Below are 23,079 nucleotides of genomic sequence, written 5' to 3'. Positions count from 1 at the left end.
CTGCTCGATTAAAGCCAGAATAAGGATCCTCTGCCACTGAGTCTAAGAAATAACGCAGTTACAGTTTTGTCTGTCCAAAAGCCGTGGCTGGCCTGAAAGACTACGGACAACCAAGCCAATCTCTCCCAGTTAGCTCTGCTGTCATTCTGTGAAGGGAAAAAACCTGCTTAGCTGTTGCCCATATGCAGTAATTGGAGGAAAAAGAGAAGGAAAAATGTATTTCCTCTCGAGGCCAGACGTGCCGTGGCTTTGCTTGGTGAAGTTCGGCCCTGCCTTGCGGGTCTCTGTGACAACAGTCAGCGAGATCCAGCCAAGGGCTTTCACGTCCCTGCTCATAACAACCTGTACACTACACAGCTTGGATCCCTCACTCTTCTTATTCCTCTTTTTCTGGGGGGGGGAGAATGCTTGCAGCCGTGAGTTTAAAATTACTGCAAAGGTTTGCGATTGCTTTAAGCGCGGCAGTAGCGGGGAGCGGCCTAGCGTGGGCACTGCTGCCCGCGCTAAAGATGGCGGCGGCGCTGACCCGGAAGGGGCGGCCGGGCCGGGCCGCGGGGTGAGGGAGCGGGAGGGCGGGTTTCCCCAGCCCGCCGCGGCCGTGCGGGGAGCCCAGCCCAGCCCAGCCGAGCGGGGCGCGGGGGGTGCCGGCAGCCGCCGCCATCGCAGCCCGCATGGGGCGGGCGCGGCCGGGCCCCGGCGCGGCCTGAGCGGGGGGGGGGCCGGCGGGCCGCTGGGGCGGGCTCCCTCCCCGGCGGGCGGCCCGCCTTGGGCCGGGGGCTCCCCCGAGGGGGCGAGGAACGGCGGCGCCATGCAGTGCGCGGACCCCGCGGCGGCCATGAAGGGACCGGAGGGCGAGGGCAAGCCGGAGCAGCCGCCGGCGGCGGGACAGAGCGGCGGCAAGAGCAGCGGCGGCCGCGGCGCCAAGGGCTGGCAGTACAGGTGGGCGCGGCGCGGCGAGGGGCGGCGGCGGGGCCCGGCGTGGGGCGCTGGAGGCGCCCGGGATCCCCTCAGGGGGCTGCCCGCGCCCTGCCCGCCCTGAGCGGGGGACGGACGGACGGACGGACGGACACCTCCTCCGGCCCCGGGCTGAAGCCGGCCGCCCGCTCTCCGGTCGGCGCCGGGGCTGGCTGTCCGTCGGCTCCGGTTGCCGTGTGCCGGTGCGTTCGCACAAAGCCCGCGGCCGGGCGGCGGGCGCTGCCGGGGGCTGCGCCTGGGCTCCCTCCTCTTAGGTCTGGGTTTTATCCCTCGCAGAACGTGGAGACCGGTTTAAAAGTTGCTGGAGACGCTCCGTCGCTTTACAGCCTTTCCAAAAAGCTGAACTTTGTGCCAAGTTTCAGCTCGGTGTGTCTTCTTTAAGAACTTAAGGGCAGTCTTTTTTTTTTTTTTTTTTTTTTTTTATTGATGCTTTGTATTTGTTGCTGATAGCAAAACTCTGAGTATGCACGGAGTTTCTGTCTCATCCGACTTATTTTAAGAACGGCTGCGCTTAGCAGAAACCAGGGTGATTACTCAGGTACAGCAAATACAGCAGAAGAGAGCGGAGAAAGTGGGAGAAGCTGAGCACACAGCGTTAGTTTGAAATGGATTAAAACTAAAATCCTTCCTTTGAATGACCTGCCCGTGTGTTTGAGGGGTTTGGGGGTTTTCATGTACTTTTTTCTGATATGCTTTCTGGTTGAGAGAGTTTCCACTCACACACTGGTGGCGGGCTCTCTTAAGGCATCGCTTGAAAGACTTCCGAATCTCTGCTTTTAGGTCTCTCATCCTTGACTGGAGTTCTGCCATGTTGCTGTTGAAAATACTGCTGTTATATGAAGTTTGAACACTTCTCCTTCAAATGGAGACTCTCCAAAGCCGTCATCTGCCAGCCCAGATGGACTGGCTTTCTGTTTCCAACGTGTGGAGACAGCAAAACCGGAGCGCGGTACATCTGTGCGCGCTGCGCGGGATGGAGGGCCATCAGATGGCTTCGACAAACGAGCACCCAGGCCCAGGCTGTGCAGGCACCCAGTGCCTGGCCGTTTTAATAGGGAGCGAACAGCTCGGTCATCGCTGAGAATCTGGGTCACGAGTAATTTACTTTTCTGATGACTAGTGCCAGAAAGAAAAGTGGTGGTTTCGAGGCCAATATTTCAGGCTGCTGAAGAGGGAAAGCTTCTTGTCAGATTCAGTTATTGGTTGTCTTATCTGTTGTTTCCAGTTGCTTCTAAACTTTTTTTAAGACTCTGGATTCAAGTATAACTATGAATTTTCTTATGAAAATTGCTATTACTGTGACCAAGCACTTACTGTCCACGTGTTTCACACGTGAAACACAGGAGTTAGTTTATGCAATCAAAATGGAAGTATTTTGTATTTTTAGATAGAATTGGAGGTGGTGGAAGGGACAAGATACTTGATTTGCATGAACCCCTTTTTGCTATAGTACGTTTGAGATGGTGGTCACAGGTCAGTGCTATGCAGTGAAATTCCACTTTTTAAAATTATCCGTCCAAGTGTGGTGTTTCTTCTTTCAGTGCTGTGGCTTGTAGGGCAAAAGTTGAACTGGCTGTCTGAGTGACAGCTGGTTTGGTGGCTTGACAGCTGTAAGTGGGACCTGTCCATGTTATTCCTTGCAGCTATCAATATCTGGTTTAATTTGCTCTAATACTCCAGTGTAAACTATTCTTTTTTTTTTTTTTTCTTTCAAGATCGTTGGGACAAGTTTAATGTACTAATTGTATTATTGTGAACACTTGAGGTACCCCACTGTTAATCTCTGCTCTCTGTTGAGAATCAATTATTTACTCCTACGTTTGTCTCTATATCTAATTACTCACAAAATATCACCTTTCTCCCCCTGCCTCCCTAGGAAGTTCTCCTGGACGGGATGCTGTAGCATAGTTTTCACTTTGTGGATTGCTTTTATTCTAAAATGCATTTGACAAAAGAAAAGCCCCTCTAATAATAAATCAGTGTCTAAAATGTGAGGTTTAGAAACAGATTTGCTGGGAGCTTCTAGTGGAAGTTTGATCTTTAACTTTTACAGCATGGAGTGTGAGCAATGCTTGGTCACGCAGCTTGGGAGAAGTGGGGCCCTGAAGTACTCACTCAGCATAGACTGCATCTGGTGCAGAAGCGTAGCTCTGTATTTGGTGAAGCATCTTGTCAAAACAGCTGTAGCATAGTTGTCAGACAAACGGGACAAAAGGTACTTGATACTTTAATGCTCCAAATGGGGAATTATGACTATGGGAAAAAAAATATATCTCCAGTGCTGCTGGAACCTGAAGTAATGAAAACTGAATCTCTCAAAGAGGTGGAAAGTCGCACATCCTTGGGGTAAAATGCATGTCTAGAAAATAAAAAATGAAGCAGAAGGTCTAACTTTATATTTTTGTAGGGGAATAATAGGGAGATTTTTAAACAGCTCTGATAGAGTTGGACCAAACATTTATCACAGTGGAGAAGAAGAGACAACCAGTGGCTGCCAGACACTTCAGATGATGTGGCGATACAGCTGAATCTCTTTGCAGACTTTCTGCTTGTAGCCTGGGTATGATGAGTTTAGGCAGCAATGCCTCCTTTGAAATCTGTAAGGGCTCAGTTTCTTCGGAGGGCAGGAAGATATTTTTTTTTGACTTAATAGAAGTTAAGAATTCTTGAGAAACTGCTCTTCTAGACATCTGACAGGAAATGATCTCGTTTACTTATGAATATATGATCAGGGTCAGAGTGCATCTGAAAGCAACCAACTCTTGGCTGCATTTTCCGAACTGGGGTCAGAAGTAGTGTGAATGTTAACTTGCAATTAAGTAGATAGATAAAGAGAGCCTGAGAGGCTGTGCTGCATGCTGAACTCCATTCCTGTTTTCATTTAGAGAACAGTTACAATGAGATGAGTCTTCTGAATAACTTCAAATTATTAAGATTACTTGATAAAATAATTTAAGATTATAACGTTTTCTAAACAGCTGCTTTATTTTCAGCAGTAACCAAGCTAGGAAGTAAGTGAAGCGTTGCCCATCTAAACAATTATTTGCATTCAGTAATTCTGCTTTTGCTCTTGATCATGTTCATTTGGGTTTTGCCTTGCTCTAGGTTAAACGAACAGAGTAGTTTCAAAGCAGTGAGAGAAAGGAGACAGCTTTGGCAGGTACGTCTGTGACATGTGAATTGTTGTCATGACATAAAAATTTCACCACTGGAAACCAGAATCTCTGTCTATAAGCTAGATAGAGAGCTGGTCAGAATATGTGCCAGAGAAGTGTAACAAGCCCTTTCAGCTTGGCTTGAGGGGCTTGCGGATAATTTTGAGAGAAGTGACTTGAAGTTACTGGTTCTCATTTATCTACAAAATTAAAGGTTCAAAGCACTGGGGTTGACTAGAGAAAGAAGATTGTCTTTCCCAGTTGGAGACATGCTAATGTGCCATCCTTATACGTTTTTTGAGTGGTTCTGCTCTCAAATACGTAATTCAGCTGCTATTAAAAGGATTCCCAGCATTTCTTCCCCTGCCGGTAGAAATACATGTAAAATGTTCATAAATTTCCCAAATGATTGCTAGTTTTCAAGCTTGCAAGTTATATTTCAAAACCTGCTTGCTTTTCAGTTCTGTGTGTATTTTTGTAGATAGCTGCCTTTGTTCCTTATTTCTGAAATGGTTTTAGCATCTGCTCACTATGGATTTAGCCATATATATTTATTAAATGCTACAGATTATGTGTCTTTTGCTCTTTTTTTAAGGAAGCAAGTTAAGTAAACTTTCAGGAATAGCTAACTAAAGTGCTGCAGGGTTGTTCACAGTTGTGAATTAGTATAGAAAAACGTTTGGATGAAAGTAGGTTCTAAGGAAAAGAGTCAACTTGCTAGACTAATATTTCTTTTTAATTTTTTTTTTTTTTTTTTTTTTGCTAGGGTTGACAATGGCAGGTAAGAGGGTTCCTCATGCTGGGTGGCTTCTGCTTGTCATTAGGTTATCAACTTAAGGGAGATTCTCTTGCAGAATTACTCTGTGTGGCTTTGCGCTGGATTAAGAGAGGCTGAGTGAGCGAACAGAAATGCAAACTAACAGCAGAGAGAGGGTTTTGGCAAAAAGAGTAACATTGTACATTTTTTGGTATCAAATGCAAAAGGATAACAAATTTAAGGCAAGTGAAATGGTTGCCAGTCTTTTAAGGGCTTTGGTTACTTTGCAGTTGACACTGTGCAAGCACTTTTCATAAATACTAAAAAAAAAGGGAGTAAACAGTTACTGACCTTAATTCAGTCTTCTGTGTTTGAGCAGGTCGGCATGTGGTAACATAACAGAAGAACTGGTAGCTGAAACACATGAATATATTTTAATTCTTCATTTCAAGATGATCATGAACTCTTCTTCATAAAGTGATCCCATAGGAAATATGTTTTAAAGGAAATTCTTATTTCTGAGTTTGATCCCAGGTAACCTGGAGGGTGACTGACAATCCTTGGCATTTCAAACACGTAGAAGCAAAACATGTAGGACTGAGCTAGACTGTGAAGTGTTTATGATTTTTATTGATCCTATCTTGCAAAAAGGATCTAATTAGTAGTAATATAAAGGGAAATGTCTCAAAACTGATACAATCTTCTTGAGTGGATGTTTATAACAATCCTTTTTATTGAGGGTGGCGTTGATGTCAGTCTTAGTTGCAAGAAACATATAGAATTTTTCTAGTTTCTATGCATTTCTAGTCGCGTTCCAAGAACGTTTGATCTCGGGAGGATAAATTTCATCTCTTTGGCCTTTAAAGCTGAAACCAGCTTGGTAGAAACAGATAACAGGAGCTAACAGCAGCACAGTGTTCAACAACGCTTCATGCTGCAAACCTCTCCATTGTTCTTGTCTCTGAACGTAACATTTCTCATCATAGTATTAATGTAAGCATCGAATTCTTGCTTAGGCTGCAATGGAGTGTGTTAGCTGACCTAATTAACTCTGGACTCCTGAGAGCAGGCCAGAATTTAAGTTAAAGTCCCTGTCACTTGATAAGCAGAAGAAAAGAAACCTCCCAAACCTTCATGTAAATGTTAGTGTCATCCTAGGACAGTTCTCTCTAATGCTGGTACTCCTGGTACTTCCTTTTTATTACTCATCTCCCTTGTTCTGGGTTTTCTTTCTGCACTGCTTAGAGCAAAATTCTTTGGGATCCTACGTGGAATTGCTGTATCTTGGCTGTAATCGATAACTGTAAACCCCTTCCTTGTTGTGCACAGTCGCAGAGGGAGAGAGAGGCTGTAATTTTGTGGTGTTACCTGGGAGGTCTGGCGAGGGCTGCTCCTGCTTCGACTTCCCCCTGCCCTTACAGCCCACCCCACTCCCTTGGTTTCCCGCTGGCTGTCGTCAGAACCTGCCGGCATTGTGACATCGAGGCACCGGCCGCCAATGGGATGAGGTTTCCGCTGCCCCTGCTCTTATGCTTCTGCTGGCAGCTTTCGGGTTGGCTGGCGGCTCTGATGTCAAGCTTGTGTCAAAGTGAGCCCTGATCTTCCTTGCTTCTCTTTCTGGCGATCTGTGGAGATACCTCGCCTTCAGAAAGCCCTAGCTGCTCGCTCTCTGACTTGTTGCTGGCCTTCTGAGGTGTGATGGACTGCATGCTGAAGAGTTTCTCAAGTGGTTGCTGTCAAATTCAGAATTTATTTTTGCAATTTTGTGTGTTGTATTCCTTTTTACTATTAAAAATCAGATGAGGATGGCTGTCACATTTCTTTGATATGCTGGAGGGAAATGGCTGAAAAACCTGGTGCCTGAATTTCTTTATTCGCATTTGAGTCTTTGCTTAAAGAGTATGCCGTATTCATTACACTAATTTAGGAATGCTGCACTTCACATAATTTGCTCATCAGAATAGACAAGAAGCCCGTATTTAAAATGGTCAGCTGGTTATATCCACCTCAGGGTCCCTTCTGTGTTATTAAAATGTTAAGGTCATCTTTTATCAAGCTGATTTTACTAGTTACTGAAGCCCCAAGCACTTCTCAAAGGGCAGGTGAGCCATTCATGTTCACACATGTATTTATGACCTGGAAGAATGGGGTTGGAAGCGGGTGGAAGCTCAGATGCGCTGTAAATTGAGAAGTAAATCTCTGTGTGGGGTAGTAAGTGGGTAGAGTTGGGGAAACAGGTTTGGGTAATTTAAACAGGAGCTTCGTGATGGCTGATGTTCTAGTATGGAACCTGAATCCAGTTCCCGAACCAGGTCAGCAAGGTCTGCGTTCCCTTCTCCAGCCCTGTGGCTCCTCCATGAGCGGCTATCAAGAGCACCGTCCCTCTCTTGCTTCCCGGAGCATCCATGTGTTGAACGGGCAGGCTGCAAAACTCGCTGGGGCAGCGGTGACAAATGTGGGAGTTGGTTCTGGCATCGCAGGATACGTGTGTTAATACCGGGATATTCATTGAGAGTTCAAATGAAGCGAAACTGGAGAAGCACAAACTTTTCAATAGGTTCTAAATAACAAATAATTTGTACTTTTCATGGAATAGATTTCTGCGGGAGTTAATGGCCATTACAAATGTATATCCTTCACTAAGTGCAAAGGGTATTTTTCAACTTCACCTTTTCTAATGTAATTAGGTAGCAGCAGGTTAATTAACGTTGCCTACAACATTAACATCCTGCTCTGCCACACACATTCTCTCCCGAGAGAGAAGATGAAAAACAAACTGCGTGGGGCTGACCTAATCACATTGCCTAATGCAGAAGCAGAAAGTGCCAGCTGCCGCTGTTGGGTTATCCTAGGTAGGTTCTTGTGCTGTACTCGTCATACCATGAAAATTAAGGTATATGTGCAAGGATCCCTGTTTACTCACGGACGTTGCCTTGACATGCACTCTGATCACCTGCCAGTGCTGATGAATTCTTCTGGTAGGGGATCACTGCCTGCTGGCGATGCTGCCAGGCAATTTTCTTTTTAGGGTGCATGCAAGGCTTGTACCATTTCAGATTTTCTGTACTGTGTGTCTAATGCTGAAATGGGAGGGGAGGGCAGGCTGAAGTGGGGGAGGAGAAATGCTGTTTCTTTGTGTGTGTTAAGCTGACATTCTTATATTTGACAGCCTGCTTGGGAGCAGGAATGTCAGTCTCGGGGGGAAGGCTTTTTGTTACGGGTATGCATTTTTTTCTTTTTCTTTCCAGGTGTAAATTCCTGAGTTTTCAATGAGACTGGAAATCTTTAAAATCTTGATTGATGTTTAGGCACTGACAGATCAGTTTCTTGAAGAGCCCAGTTTGCGCTGGGAAACTGGTTTCATTCATTGCAGTGGAGATGTAACAGAAAGCATGAGATCTGCTGGGCAGAACTGCAGGATGCTATATTAAGGAGCTGGTTTCTGACCCTGGCTCCAGCTTCCTCTGTGGTAATAGTCATACTGTTTAAACTGGTTTTCCCCTGTAATCACTCACTGTGTGTTCCTCTTTTTCTCAGAGGCCTAGTTTGGAACAGTTGGCTCTGATTTTGCAAAACTTTTGCAGGGTCACAGCTGCAGCTGAAATCAGCAGAAGCTGTGATTTGAACATATGAATAAAATAAAATAAAAATTGGGCCACAACCATCTCAAAGTTAGAGAGGCTGAAAATTCATTGCGCCTCAGTTCCCTCTATGTAAAATGGGATGGTAACGTCCTCGTCCTTTTATTGTTCGGTACACGACTCCTTCATAAATGTCAATGACAAGCACAAGAGAAGAAAACCATAAGGAAACTCTTTATTAGGGCATGAGTGCCAAATGAATAATACCTGATGCTCATTGCACAATGAAGAGAATCAGTTTTGAATAGTTCCTTGTCTGGGAATCACTGTGCACTTAAAGCACTGAACAAGAAAGTAGTCCTGCTCTTTTTATATAATGTCATAATCATAGGTGGTTAAGTTAACACATGTGCTTTCTTAATTAGAATTTAAACCTTCTGAGCACCTTATGCCTCAATTTTAATGTAGGAATATTTTTGTTTAATTTCTCTATATCCAAGAATTATAGAATAATTTGGGTTGGGAGGGACTTCTGGGAAATCTCTAGTCCAGCCTCCTGCTCAAAGCAGGGCCAGCTTTGAAGTTAGTAGAGGTCGTTCAGGGCCGCTGGTTGACTTTTGGGCATCTCCAAGATTGGAGGTGCCACAGCCTCTCTGGGCTCCTGGCCCAGGGCTTAGCCCCCCTCATTGTGAAGAATTTTTCCTTGTGTCAAACAAGGAATTTTTTTTTGCTGCAACTTGAGATCACTGCTGCTTGCCCTTCTGCTGTGCATCTCTGAAAAGAGTCTATCTCCATATGTAGGGGAGACAGCGGTGAGATGCCCATGAAGCCTTCCATGCTTCTGAAGTGGGCTGAACAGACCCAGGTCCCTCAGCCTTTTCTTGTCTGGCACAGCATACTTAGCTTGCAGCGAACCATGGGTTAGTCCACCCCAGGCGCAAGGCTTTGCATTGCTTTTGTCGAAGTTCGGGTGGTCTTGTTCAACCTCTTCCTCCGGACAGTCACGATCCCCTGGAAAGGCAGCCCACCCTACTGCATCCCCTAGCTTTGGTCTCACCTGAGGGGTTGCAGAGAGAGGCATTTAGCGACATTGACCCCTAAAGTGCACCACTTGTAACTGTTTGCTAGTTAGACTTCAAACTATTGGCCATTGCTTCTTGAGTCTGGTGGTCCACACAGTTTTTTGCTTGTGTTGTACTCCATGCTTATGGTCTTTCTGAATATTTAGATAACATGGTCAATTAAGTGTGTTCTTGCTTGGCTGGAATGTGGTAATAACTGTTATCCTCTGTGTTTAATCTGAAATGTCTCAAAAATAATTAAGAAGGCAAGAGGCTTCTCTGGAGTAGCTGATCAGTGTATTTACCTTCCATTTTAACAGCCAGTGTTTTACTGCTGCAAAGTCTGGGATGGCCATGTGTAATTGTCAATATAATCTTTTTAAAGTCATAATCACAAATACATCTTAAAACTGGAAGGACATACCTTTATATTGCTGATAGGATAAGAGCTACTAGACTAGAAGCAGACCAAAATGCCGTGGGATGGAATGTGTAGTAAGCTAAACCATGTCGGACTGTGCTTAGAGTAACTAAGCAATGCAGAGGTTTGCTCCACCAGCTTCTGTGAATAGTACTTACCCAGGTCTGCTGCTTTCTGAGGTGGTGTAGGTAGCAGATAGTCCAAAATTGCAAAGATGCTCATCCATCAGCGTCTTTGCCTTGCTTATGTTATGCCAGTACTGTTTGCTGAGCAGAGTAGCTTTAATTCGACTGTTTGAGCTTTCTGAAACTAGACTTCAAGGGAAAGTTCTGGGTTTTGGTAACAATAATATGTGAAAACGTGCATTATGGTGTACTAATGTAAACTGGTAACATAAATGGTGGCAAAGCTGCAGGCAGCAATCGTCCTCCAGAGGTATCAAGTGGAGTTCAGACTGTTTGAGGTGCCTAATATTTGTATGCTCCAGCTCTAACATGTTGTTGGCTAAATCTACAGTTATTTTTCCAGGGATAGCTCGAGTAGTAGTTATCATTGCAGAAAAACCTGCAGCGTTGGCTACTGACTCTGGGGTCCAGCTTCAGTTGTGCTACGCTGACGCAAATCCACAAATAAATTGTACGTGAGTGGAGTTCTTGCTGACTTGAGGTGTTCATGTACGTGCAAGAGAAATTGCTTAGCTGAAACTCGCTGCAGTTTTCTTCCAGGCAGATGTATTTTGAGAGCTAAAGAACTCTCTAAATGATAAAGTAGTTAAATAATCAGCTTTACAGTGGTCCAGTGAGAGGAGTGTTTTGCTACTTATTAATTAAATATTATCTCTTTCCTTTTTTTCTGTTGCTATCCTGCAAAAGCGTTACAATGCAGTTTCATTTTTGTATAATTGACCTGTGGCATTAATGCACAAAAGAGGAGAATGGAACGCAAGTTTAATTAGGATGGTTTTAAAAACACCCTGTAAGGTTGATTTATCATTCCCCTTGAGAACTTGTATGAATAGAAACTTTAGGTGCCAACCCAGCTGCCGTGTTGATTGCAGGGGGCTGGGGAGGCTGGGCGGTGGGAGAGCCCCTCGCCCCCGGGACAGGACCCCTGGGCTGCATCATGCCAGGCTCACGGACAGCTGACAGCTCATTTCGGTGCCGCCGCACCCTTCCTTCGTGGCAAGCCTGCACTCCTCTTCCAGTGCATGTCTGTGCTCTCAAGGGTTTAACGGAGTACACATTAAGAGCAGTTTTAATGTCTGATGAGGATGTGTGTGTTGCTAGCACGCTTGCGGCCAAGTGGTATTCTGAAGCGTCCCCAGGGTCTACTGTCAGTGTTCTTGTCATATTTTTGGACCTTTTTTCCTTGCACTTGTTGGTTCTAAACTTACAATTGCATAGTCAAACACGTGAGCTGGAGAGCAGGAGCTTTGCTGCCTCTTTACAGTTGACTGTAGGGCACTGCTGGTGAATCGCACAGCAAGGTTAGCTTTTTCTTTCTTCCAAAAGCCGTTTGGAGAAGCAGAGCTAATTTATTGAGGTAGGTACTCCGTAAGCAACACGGAAGCTTCTCCACGCTTGCTGGGTGTACTGGGGAATCCACGCTTGCACCAACAAGCCGTGGGACTGGAGCGTGCTTAACATGGTGGTGGTTTCTTGGGAGCAAGTGATCTTTCTAGTTGCAGAAGATAAGCCCAAAGTTTCTGTTGCTGACATAGGTGTTTTTTTTTTTTTTTTTCCTTTCTCTTCTCCCCTGCCCTTCCCCTCGATGTAACAAAAAGGGGAATCAGTGCGTTGTAGATAAGCACTTTGCAGTGGTCAGTGGTGAAAAAGCAAGCTATTACAGACAGCGAGCCTGTGGGCGGATAGAGATGAACAAGTTCAGTGAAAATGGTTGCTGCTTTTTTCAAACTGCGTAGTCAAAATCACTCATTGGTTTGCACTGTTACGATACTGATTTATTTCTTTCCTTTATGCTTTGCTAGTTTTTAATCTGAAGACAGGCTCTTTCACCACGTTTTTGCATCTTGCTGTGAGCTCAGTAGAAAGGAGCCTCTTCCCTTGGCCAGGGCCCGAAGGCGATGTCGTAACGGTGGTGGTGGCAGCTATGGAGGCTGGATCCCCCTTCAGGAGCCCTCCCCGACATCTGCACGGGCTCCGGGCTCCTCGTCGTCCTTCCTGCTGGAAGCAAATCCACACATACTCAGCTACCGCTTGAAGCCAGGCCTTACGCAAGTCCGTGGGGAAGCCTTTGGCCGCTGCGTTTGCTCTTCAAACAGCTGTTGGGTCTTCAGAGACCTGGCTGCTCAAAGTATCCCACGCAGTGCTGTCTGGGTCCCAGTAAAATTAAATTCATCAGAAGGGCAGTCTTGGAAGTTTTCTGTAATCGCTTTCCGGATGAGTGTAATATTGTGCCACTGCTAGGGGTGATTTGTTTGTGTGGGGCTTTCGGGGAGACCTGCGGTGTGAGGGGTATGAAAAAAGAGTGGGGAGGCCTTCTGCATCAGTGTTTCTTCTTGGAGAAAGTGTTGGCCCAGCGCTTCTCAGGTGTGAACCTGGGTGTCTTGGCTGAAGCTCCTGAAAGACGTCATTCTGGGACTGCTGTTCCTCAGCATCTGCGTGCAAGAGTCGGGTGCTGCACGTAAACAGGATACAGGGGGAATTTGGCCTGACTATCACTAATTCCTCCCCCAGGACAGGAGACCAGCCCACAAGGCACTGACAGCTGCTGCAACTTAAGTGACATACTAGAAAAGGACAAATAGAACCAGAAAAGGCTAAATAAACTAACAATAATCCTTTATGACTGTTTTATTCCTGTTGTATTTTAGTAACACTTAGATACGTAGAAATCTGGCTTGTGGTAAACATCTTTGAAGTTGGGGAGGGATAGTTTTCTGGAAGGAATATGAACTGATTTGTAATTTTTCATAGACTTCAGTCATTTGCTTACAGGGACAGTTTCAGTCTATCTCACGATATTTATAAACTACAAAAGTGTGATAAATGGGCAGCCAAGTTCAGTGGTGTTCAGCCTTTGGGAAAAAAACCCAGATTTTGGGGGGTGGTAAATGTGCTGGGCTGGAATTCAGATGTTGTAGCACAAGTTCCTGCGTAATTTTTTCCTGGATTGTGATTTGCACGGTATCCTCACTTAAAGTAGTCCAGCAAAAGTTAAAATTAAATTTTTTTACATCTTTAAGGCTGTGACAGGTCTGTTGCTACACTTAAACATTTTTTTGTCATTCTTTCACAGAAGGACATGTGAATTTCTACAGAAATACGGGCTTTAGGGGTTGTTGACTCATTGCTGAGTTGTTGCTGTTCCTTTGACAATCTGAGACTGCCGTGAGCATTTTGAATAGCAACAACAGCATCTTGGCTATGAAAAGATACACGTATGTATAGGTACATGTACATGCACGTAGGCAGCAGCGTGAATGCAAAGGTATTCTTAAAGTTGGGAAGGATCCCAGTGCAGCCAGGCCTCACTGTCAATGTTGAGATAAGTTGCTCAGTGCTTTGTGTCAAATTTACTTCTGAAATCTGTTTTCTAGAAGTCAAAAACCCCAATGTGGGGAATTGCAGAGGTTTCTGAAGTGCACAGGTGACTTTGAAACAGGTTTTACTGTTGTTTCATTAGAAACAATGCTGGTAAGGGCCTTAAGGAAGATCTTACTCACATTTTACATTATCTGTGAGCAGAGCCAGTGCCTGAACCTCAACCTCCTGTTCTCAAAGTCTACCATCTCAAAAGCTTTCTGTAGCACTCTGAAGAGCTTTGCTGTTAAATCCATACTAGTGAAATATTACTGGGGTTTTGTGGGTTTTTTACAATGTTAACTGCCTTACAACACTGCTTTAGCAACAACCAATATTTTAGTTTAACTCTTACTGAAGTGTGTGAAGGCACTAATCTTAAAATCATTTAAGAAATGCTGTAGTTACAATTCCATGGCCTTATTGTTCATAAATAATACTGAGAATGTTTTTCTCTATTCATAGGAAAGTACTGGTGCTTACCCAGAAGAAGATTAGGAGGTTAACTATAGTTCTGTAACGGGTTTGTGTATGTTATAAGACCTACCTTTTGTGAATTGCGATTTGCAGACTGGATTTAAATCTCTCTCTCTTCCCCCCCCCCCCCCCCCCCCCCCTTTAAAGTGTATAAAATTGTTACTTACTTAAAGATAAGCCTTAGTTCAAATGTTGAAAATTCCCTGGCCCACATGGTGTGGGAATTTGTGCTGGGAGAATATGATTAGTGCCTGTAAGGTCTGTGCTTTTACTCCTTTATTTGCGTGTTTGTTTGCCTCTAGGCCCTTATACTGTGAAGGGAAATGTTTTAAATATCAGCCAAGCTTTGCATACCCTTCAGGCAGGCTAATCCTTTACTTGCATGGGTGCTAAAAGTTTGCCCAGCCTTCGGCGGGGTGAAAACTAAATATAGTCTTTTGGGTTTGTGCAGTTCTAGTGCAGATGCGTGAGCACAATTAAGAAGGAAAATAATCAATATTGTCCAAGAGGCAGCTCATTTAGCAGGGACCTCTGTTCATGCTCCGTCTCTTTGGACTTTGGCTCCTCTAATGTTCTCCGATCTACCAAAAAACAAGCCGCAGCTCGGTCTCTCATCCCTGGCAGTCGGCATGTTATATTCCTCCCCTGCTGCAGAGGTTAGTCCGTAAGGAATCCCCCCCCGCAGCGGACTGTTTTCTGTCTTGGGATCCGCACCAGCCACCGCCGCTGCTTGTTGGGCTCTGCTGTGCTGAGGTTTGGCCATCGGTGCTTACTACGTTTCCGTGATCTTGTGCGGGCGGATGAGGTCTTTTTGCTTGTGAATGGGAGATAGCTGCTAAATGTACTTCTGAACTTCACCTTGTGCGTTGAGCTATAGCTCTCTTATGTGAGAGATGGGGTTTGGAGACCCCCTGTTTGTAAAGTTAGGGGTTCCGAAACACAGCTGGTCAGCGTGTTTAACATCACGCGCTTGCGCTCACATGCGTTTGCTCCAGCATGCTCCTTCCAGACCGGCAGCGTCCGCAGTGCTGGAGGGGACTGGCTTGCTTGTCCTCAGTCACCTTCTCAGACTTCTTGGGGGGGCCGTTTTCAAAATTTTTCAGTTAAACCATCAACTTTTGGGACTGCTGAGGCTAGAGGTAGGAATTATTGAAGAGGAGGCATTTGGAGAAGTTTGGGTCTAGTCAAAGTGAAAATCCAAGCGGAGAGGAACATGAAGATGAAGGCAAAATGTAGTCAAGTGCTCATCGATGTGGAAGTACCTCACTGAAAGGGCTGCATTCCCTTCTACAGTGACTTTTTCCTTTTTCTAAAGACTGTCAAAATCGGCGCTTTCATCTGTCACACTCAAAAAAAGTTGTCAAATGATTTTAATCAAAGACTGTTTAATTTCCCCTTGTCAGATGAATGGACTTCCAAGGCCGTACATAATAGTCCTGCTGTATTCATTGCAGTCTGAAGTTAGTTTTCTCATTTTTCTTGGGTTCTGTTAAACATACCTGTGATTTAGGCACGTTAGTTAATGGGAGAATACAGCAGCTCTAGCCTGAGCGTGCAGGGCTCTGTGTGATGTCTAACTGAAAAGCAAGGGTGAAGCTTGCATTCCCTAAAACTGAAAAACAATTAGCTGTGACTAGGGACATTTTTCAGATGATTAAAAACCAAGCTCATACATTTTTATTACTATGCAATCTCATAATTTTCAGCTAAATTAAGACAGTGAGCAAGTCTAAACTGTACTTCCCTTGTATGCCAATAATACCAAATGAGAGGCGTCTGCAGAGGATGAGCTTGGTTATGTCTCCTTTAGCATTTTTGTACATTTAAAATGTATGACAGCCTGAATACCCTCTGCTCTCCTTGGTTATATTTTTATCTGTAGTACCACTTAATGAGCTATTAGAAATTGAATTCCTAGATAGTCCTGCTGGCTGCTCTCCATTGCAGGATATTACTGCAGTAATAGCTAGAACACATATTTTTGTTTTTAAATGTAACATTAAAAATCAGCAACTTGTTTTTTCTTAAAAAATGTACATTCCTGCATCTCTTCTTTGGATAGTATTACTGAATGGCAGTGATTCACATGGCAGTGATTTACTCTGAGGATATCTTCATTAGTGGCATCCTAACTAACTTCCTTTAGGATGAAACTTATTTATGTTATATTTATTGAATTGTCAGGTATCTAACTAATCTGATGATACTGACACTGTTTATTAATGAAGCGTAGACAGCAGCTTCAGCTATTATTTTAAATTTACCCCAATACTTGGTTTGACTATGTTTGCAACCAAAATCCAACCATGAAGGTGATCCCTTGGCTCTAGTAGTCCCGTTTTTCCTCTCGTTTCCACTTTTGCTGATATGGGGGTACTTCAGCCTCTTAATGACCAAGACAGGTTGCTGCTCCAACAGACTCTAAAAAATTTTCATTTAATCTTCAACATACTACAAGCTACAGAAATTTTAATTTAAAGTCTAAATAAGATGGCTTAAATATAAGCTTCTTTTAAAAAGCAAGTAGTCAGTATCTGATACTTGGGTCATTGTTTCAATTCTTCGTTGGAATAATAGGAATGATTCTCATGCTGGACCTGAATTGTCTATCAAGAGTGTGTTCTTCAATGTAAGATTGTGTCCTGCTGTAAGGGGTGAGGGCATTGAGGTGGCATTTCTGGAATTACAGGAATGTACAGTATAAAATAAGTCTTTCAAACTGTGGTTTACAGATTATTAGTTCATAGCCATAAGACTTGTAAGCCTTATTTAGGACAACTGATTTTCAGAAGTGGCAATGTATTTTGCCTGCAGTGATATTAAGCCTCTATGCCGAATGCTCTTGATGGGTTTTCATTTTTGGTGGATGTTGCAAGTTGAGGCTTCAAAAGAGAAACTACCTGATTTTCCTGCCAGGCTGGAGGAGGAGAGGTTTCGGCTCTTGCTTTACATTTCAGAATATCTTGATGTGACCTGCAGCCGCATGTTGTGTTCTGTAGAACATCTATTCATGAGCGTGATTGTTCGTGTAGTCGGGAAGGGCTCTGGACATTAAAGACGAATAAAACTACATTGGTGCAGGAGTACCTAGGGACTGTTTTTAGTTAGTCACCATGATCAAGTTTCTGCTAATAAGCTAGTGAAAGTTAATTTTGTTCAGGAGTCCAAAAATACAAAGCTTGCTTAGAAGAGGGAGCAGGAAACAGAAGCATGGGTACTAAGTCTTTAGTTACCTGAAACTAGTACAAATGTGTCCAGAAGTGTCTGCTGAATAAAACTCAAGTATCGGTGAAACTAATTATGCCTTGAAATTATTTGGAGTTTAGTAAACCTGGTTAAACTGTCTTATGAAGTTATTTTAGAAACGAGGCTGGAAAATCTGTTAAGTGTTGGTAGTTTTATTAAAATGGTAGTGCCATTCTAAAAATGAAGGTAAAAATTTGTTTTCTGAGAATAGATAATGATGATCAAAAGCTGGGAAGATCTAAAATTTGTTTGGTATTGTCTGATTGCTTTTCTCTCTTGTTGTTTGTTTTTTTAATAGTGATCACATGGAAAATATTTGTGGCTACTTAATGAAATATACTAATCTCGTCACTGGCTGGCAATATCGGTAAGTCTTTTATGGTGCTTTTTAGTAATGTTGGTCTTTGCAGCATCTAAATGAATGTTTCAGGTTTTTTTAATACTACTTGGATTTCCCTTTTTCTATTAGGCAAACTTTATGGAGGAGTCTTATGCTTTTCTCAATATAGATTAAGCTAACGTGTAGATGAATAACATTTGTATTAAGGCATGAATAAGAAAAAAATGCATAGGAAGTATGAAGCAGTTAACTCATTTGGTGGCTTATAACTATGCTTGTATGTGTAAAAAAGCATGTACAGCATTAATTTTTTTCTTCTTTTCCTTTAAAAATATTGTCTTTGTTTTTTCTGCTGAGTCTTCAGCTTTGTGCCAAATCATGCCATTGTTTTTTTTTTAAAAATTAAGACTCCTTTACTGAAATTCAAACTCAAGCAAGCTTTTCCCTTTAGTTCCCCAGGATGTCTGTCTCCCCTGGAAAAACTTGCTTTTCTTTGACAAGTGAAACTCTGTGGTCAGGCTTCCTGCTTGATGCTGTTCCTAGAGCAGCACAGTGCAACCAAATTATTGTTGGAGAGACAAGGCCTTAGCATACCGCAGTGGCCAAATTCCTGTGCTACCGCTGGCTTGCAGTGACTTGTGTCAATACACTTATCGTTAAACTCAATTGAATAGTTGAAGCATAATGTCCACTTTAATCTTTTTTAAACCTGGAATTGCTTCAGTTTCACTGTTTTGTATCTGGGGCTGTTTTACCCTTAATTTATGTAGTTTAAGGATTTATTAAACCTTAGAGATTCAGGATATTCTTTTGATTCCCAAAATCTTGCAATAGCACTCTTCTGTGGGCACGCTATTCTGTTGTGCAATCCCTGGTCTCTGAGAAAAAAATGGTGAGAACTTAATTTTTGTGCAGTCTTCTTGGGACGTAATTCATATGTTTAGGGTTGTACTGACTCAGGTCTTTTAAGTCCCAACACCATCTGTGCCAACTTGTAATGAAAGTCTTGACTTCTCCCAGTAATACCACCCCTACCCCCCAGCCTCCCCACCCCCTAAAAAAAGGAAAAGAATGAGCTGGTTTTATTTGGTGTATTTGCTTTGTTATCGTTGCAGATTTTTTGTTTTAAACAATGATGCTGGCCTGCTGGAGTACTTTGTGAATGAGCAGTCAAGACATCTAAAGCCCAGGGGTACCCTGCAGCTAGCTGGAGCTGTAATTTCACCCAGTGATGAAGACTCTCACACCTTTACAGTCAATGCTGCCAGCGGGGAACAGTATAAACTAAGAGGTAGGACCTAGGTTCTTGGGCAGGGGTTTCTTCCACTAGAGGACACTCCTGGCCCTCACCTGTGGCTGCTCTGCTGGGCTTGACTGTGTGGCCAAAGCGAGAGAACTTGTTCAGCAGACTGCTGCAATGAGAGTTACATGTGAAACTTTCATCCTGCTCTTCAGTTATGGAACCATCCATAAAGAAGGACGGTTCCTACTCTTTGGGTTTGATGACTTTCAGAAGACCATGAACTTAAGATGTGTAGAATGGGGTTTAACCTTCACGTATAGTGTCCTTAAACTGCACTGATTTATTTTTTTCCTAAATCATTGCAGGTAACAGTACTGTGTTCATGCTTGCACAGAACTACATTATTCCTAATGTTCAATACGTTAGCCTTCTTGTGATGGTTATGGAAGCCCATTCTCTGATTTTGCAGGCTATGGAAATCTGGGCTAATATAGTATTTCTTCCGTTGAAGACTTACTGTCGTTATTTAATTCAGGGTACCTTACTCTAATTCCACAAAAATGTGTCATGTTGTTAGATTAAAATGCGTATGAGGGGAGTTATTGTTTGTTGCAGTTATTTCTGTGTTACAAAACAAAACAAAAAAAAAAGCACATGCCATTTATGTTGAACTTTATGTAATGTTATTGCTAATTACTGGTCAGCTGAGCAAGCTTTAGGAAAAAAATACTTTGTACTGTTAAGGTCTTCTGTCTGTTTTAAAGAATTAAGCAGCCTTTTGCTGATACTTCAAAATGTCTTCATATACATAATCATTTTGGTTTGCTTTTATTAGCTACTGATGCGAAAGAACGGCAACACTGGGTTAGCAGGCTACAGATATGCACGCAGCATCACACGGAAGCTATTGGAAAGGTATCGTATGACTGACATTTTTGTGGGCAAAAATAATGTAGGCTGGTGGTAGTAGTAGTTCCAAATACAACTGTCCTGTTATCGAAGACAAATACTACAAAGGGGCCTGTGGTTGGGCTTGACACATCAAGAAATAATTTTCTGAGTAATAGCTGACTTGTAATAGAAATATGCCTTAGGAATGACACAAAGTGAAGTCAGTTTGCCTCTGAAGAGCTGAATGCTCCTCCCTGAGCAGGTATTGGTGAGCTGATGTTTGAACAGGAGGCAGAGCTGAAAGATCAGAGTATTAGCCCAGTATTTTCCAGTGGTTTTGCATTTTTTTTTTAATGGATAAGGAAACAGGTCTTCAGTGTTATTGAAGCCCTTCCATTTTGGGAGCTTTCCTTTAAATTAAACTTTTTTTTTTTTTTTTTTTAAAAAAAAAACCACTCAAAGCCCACAAATAATTTAGGATGAATTCCCATGTTTGAGAAGCAAGTCCTCAACACTATATCTGAGGGTTGTTGCTTCCATTTGCTAACCGTGTGGTGATTGCAAATATAGTGTACTTTATAGAACCTCCTGATTACCATAACACCTATGCTGTTACCTGAATAAAACCTTGCTTTTAAGATAAGATCAACATATTGTAGCTGGCTTTGTTGTAAGAGGGAAGTTCAATGAATAGTTCTAAAAGAAATCCCATTCTCTTAAATGTGAGGTCTATCCTTGCAGGATCTGTGAGGAGTCAGTTTCTAGTACTGTTGCAGATCAAGGACTAATTGTGAAGTGAGAGAAATGATGCATATTGATCAGCTCATTTCACAGATTGCTCATAGTTAGACTATAAAACAGGGCAACTGTCAGCAGATAGTGCAAAATATTTATTTAGCAGTTGCTACTAATGCATTATTAGGGCTTTGTCATCTGTCCTTGCTCTATTAAAAAATCAAGGATTAAACTGTTCTGCTGTATCTTTCAAATCAGAATATTTCCAGGTTATTAAGAATTAATTGTAAATGTTTCTCAATATGCTTATTTATTCACTAGAACAACCCTCCTCTGAAATCTCGCAGCTTCTCTCTTGCATCCCAAGGAAGTGCCAACTCTCCTGGTGTGCAAAGAAGACCCAGTCAAAATGCAGTTTCCTTTTTCAATGTTGGACATCACAGATTGCCAACTGGAAAAAGAGTTCCTATTATGCAGCCAGATCACCTTGTAGATGTTAGAGAGGTTTGTATGCCTTAAATTATCTTATAATCTGTTGAAAGAGTTGTCCTATTATTTGTAGGATTGTGAAGAAATCTGCTATTCTTAGTTGGATATATTGTTAATACCATGTCCGAAGCTATTATTGCATAGCTGCTTGAGGATAAGTAACTTGCCTTGGCTAATTGTAGAAGTATGTGGTGTATATTCTGTGACTTTTGTACTCTGCAATAACATCCTGATGCTCAACGTAGAATTTTACATGTTCTCATCCGTGCAAGTCCTAGCCCTACAGGTGACAAGGGAATATCCTAAAGGACGTATAACATCCCATACTATGATACTATTATATCATACACTGTTTTCTTCCCGTGTCAAGCTATAGAAGAATCGACTAAGCTGTACTCGTATCTCCTAGGACTAAGGAGAATTGGCCATGATTGATGTTTAAGAATACTAATACTGCTTTCTGGTATGCTAATTCATGTGTACGAATTGTCTGGGGATGGATGTGATTGAAAAGAGTAAAATAAAATGAGCAATTCAGAAGTATGCTTTTTTCACTACATGTTCAGGTATAGTGTTTTGGAAAAAAACAGAAGTAATTACCTTTCCATCTTGACTGTCGGAATGCACTGACTACTGATTGATTTAACTTGTCAATATTTACAGGGTAGATCGTGCAAATCTAAAGCTAATATTAAAACAAAATTTGTTGCTGAATTACAAACCTGTGTTACTTAGTAGTAGTGTTGATATTATTAAGGAATATTTTAATGTTAGCAGTGTAATTAGCGTAGTGTGATACATTTCTTGGCAAAGATAAGTTTCTAGTGGAGGGCTTTTTAATTTAGCAAATAAGGATCTAGAAAGCATGCATAGTTAGAAATTGAACTTGGACAAAGTGGGACAGAAGAGTGCTCTGTATTGTGAGCGTCATTAACCTCAAAATATGTGGCTGAGCATTGTGGTAAGTTCATTGGTGGGAAGCTGTAAATGGGTATTGAAAATACTTTCCCTGGTATGGTATGCTGCCATCGTCATTGTTCCTTGATTTAAGTCAAGTGCTGTGGCATAATTATTCACTAAGCTAGACGAGGTGACTGCCTCTTTAGACCTTAGAATCTGTGAATCTCTCTGTCCACAGCAGACTGTTCTTGCGGATGTCTTGCAAAAGGGTAACTGCTGCCATCCTGTTTATATCCTCTAATAAACAGTAAAGTCTCCTATAGTGCTAATGCAAAGACATGTGAAGCCCTGTCAGGTACCCAGGAAAACTTCAGCTGGCATCCTGTGGCCTCTGTTTTTTATGCGCTGGTTCATCTGCTTTATCATCTGAAAGGGAAGTTTTTCTTCCAAATAAATTTTTAAACTGAGGCTATACAGGTAGTTGCCTTTCAGTTTGATTAATCAGATTACCACTTACTTGTGATAAACTTCTTACTAGTGTGGTACAACAATTACAGCATATGGTATACTTAAATGGTATTTGCACTTTCCTACCTATTGCATGACAACAGCAACAGTACAGAACATGGCATTAATATTTACAGAATTCATGCTTACAGGTCTCTTAGCAGTTTTTCTTTCTTTTATCTGTTGTTGTATTTTGATGTTTGAGAAGCTATCCTGTTTATGTGAGGTAATGTTTCAGAAATGGCTTTTTAACTTTTTGACTTTTCAAATGGCAATGTGGCCTTCAAAATTTGAGGGAGGAAAGCAGAGAGCATGTGAGCTGGAGCACTGAAGCAGTGGCTTGCATCCTCTCATTGGGATTCTCACTTTGTGGGAAATGAAGTGGAACAGTTTTTCTTAGCATTGCAAAGAGCACAGAGAACAATTCATGTTCTCTTTTGGTTGTTGAGTTTGGTAACAGGGGATGATTATTTATCAACTTAAAAATTTTTGACCTGTTCAAATGAAGAATCCTCAGTAATGGTAGCTTTTCTGAATGTCAAAGTTAGTTTGCTTACCTTTTTGAAGCTAAAATGCTTGTTAGATACAATGTCTACGGTTTTGTGTGTTTGTTTTTCTTTTTATATATATTTAAAATACTTAAAGGGCAGGTGCATGCCTGTTACACTTGAGCATAATACAGCTTGAATAGTTGTAAATTCAGTTTGAGAAGCTGTGGGAAGAACAGCTTCTCTTTCAAAAGATCTGCTGCATGGTGAT

At 42.5% G+C, this 23,079-nt stretch overlaps 1 protein-coding gene across 1 annotated transcript in view; it reads left to right on the top strand.

Annotated features, from left to right (window-relative positions):
- The first annotated feature begins 736 nt into the window (after positions 1-736).
- Positions 737-23,079, top strand: part of OSBPL11 (oxysterol binding protein like 11) — a 44,073-nt gene continuing 21,730 nt past the window's right edge. The window contains exons 1-5 of the mRNA XM_082313152.1: positions 737-939; positions 17,514-17,582; positions 18,671-18,846; positions 19,634-19,713; positions 20,746-20,928. Coding sequence (XP_082169278.1) covers positions 809-939; positions 17,514-17,582; positions 18,671-18,846; positions 19,634-19,713; positions 20,746-20,928 — 639 coding nt within the window. The 5' untranslated portion in view covers positions 737-808. The remainder of the gene's footprint in view (positions 940-17,513; positions 17,583-18,670; positions 18,847-19,633; positions 19,714-20,745; positions 20,929-23,079) is intronic.

Source organism: Platalea leucorodia, assembly GCF_965183815.1.
Source record: "Platalea leucorodia genome assembly, chromosome: 5".
Classification (NCBI taxonomy): Eukaryota; Metazoa; Chordata; class Aves; order Pelecaniformes; family Threskiornithidae; genus Platalea; species Platalea leucorodia.
The sequence above is the reverse complement of the archived record's forward strand: the minus strand, read 5'-3'. Positions and strand labels throughout refer to the sequence as shown.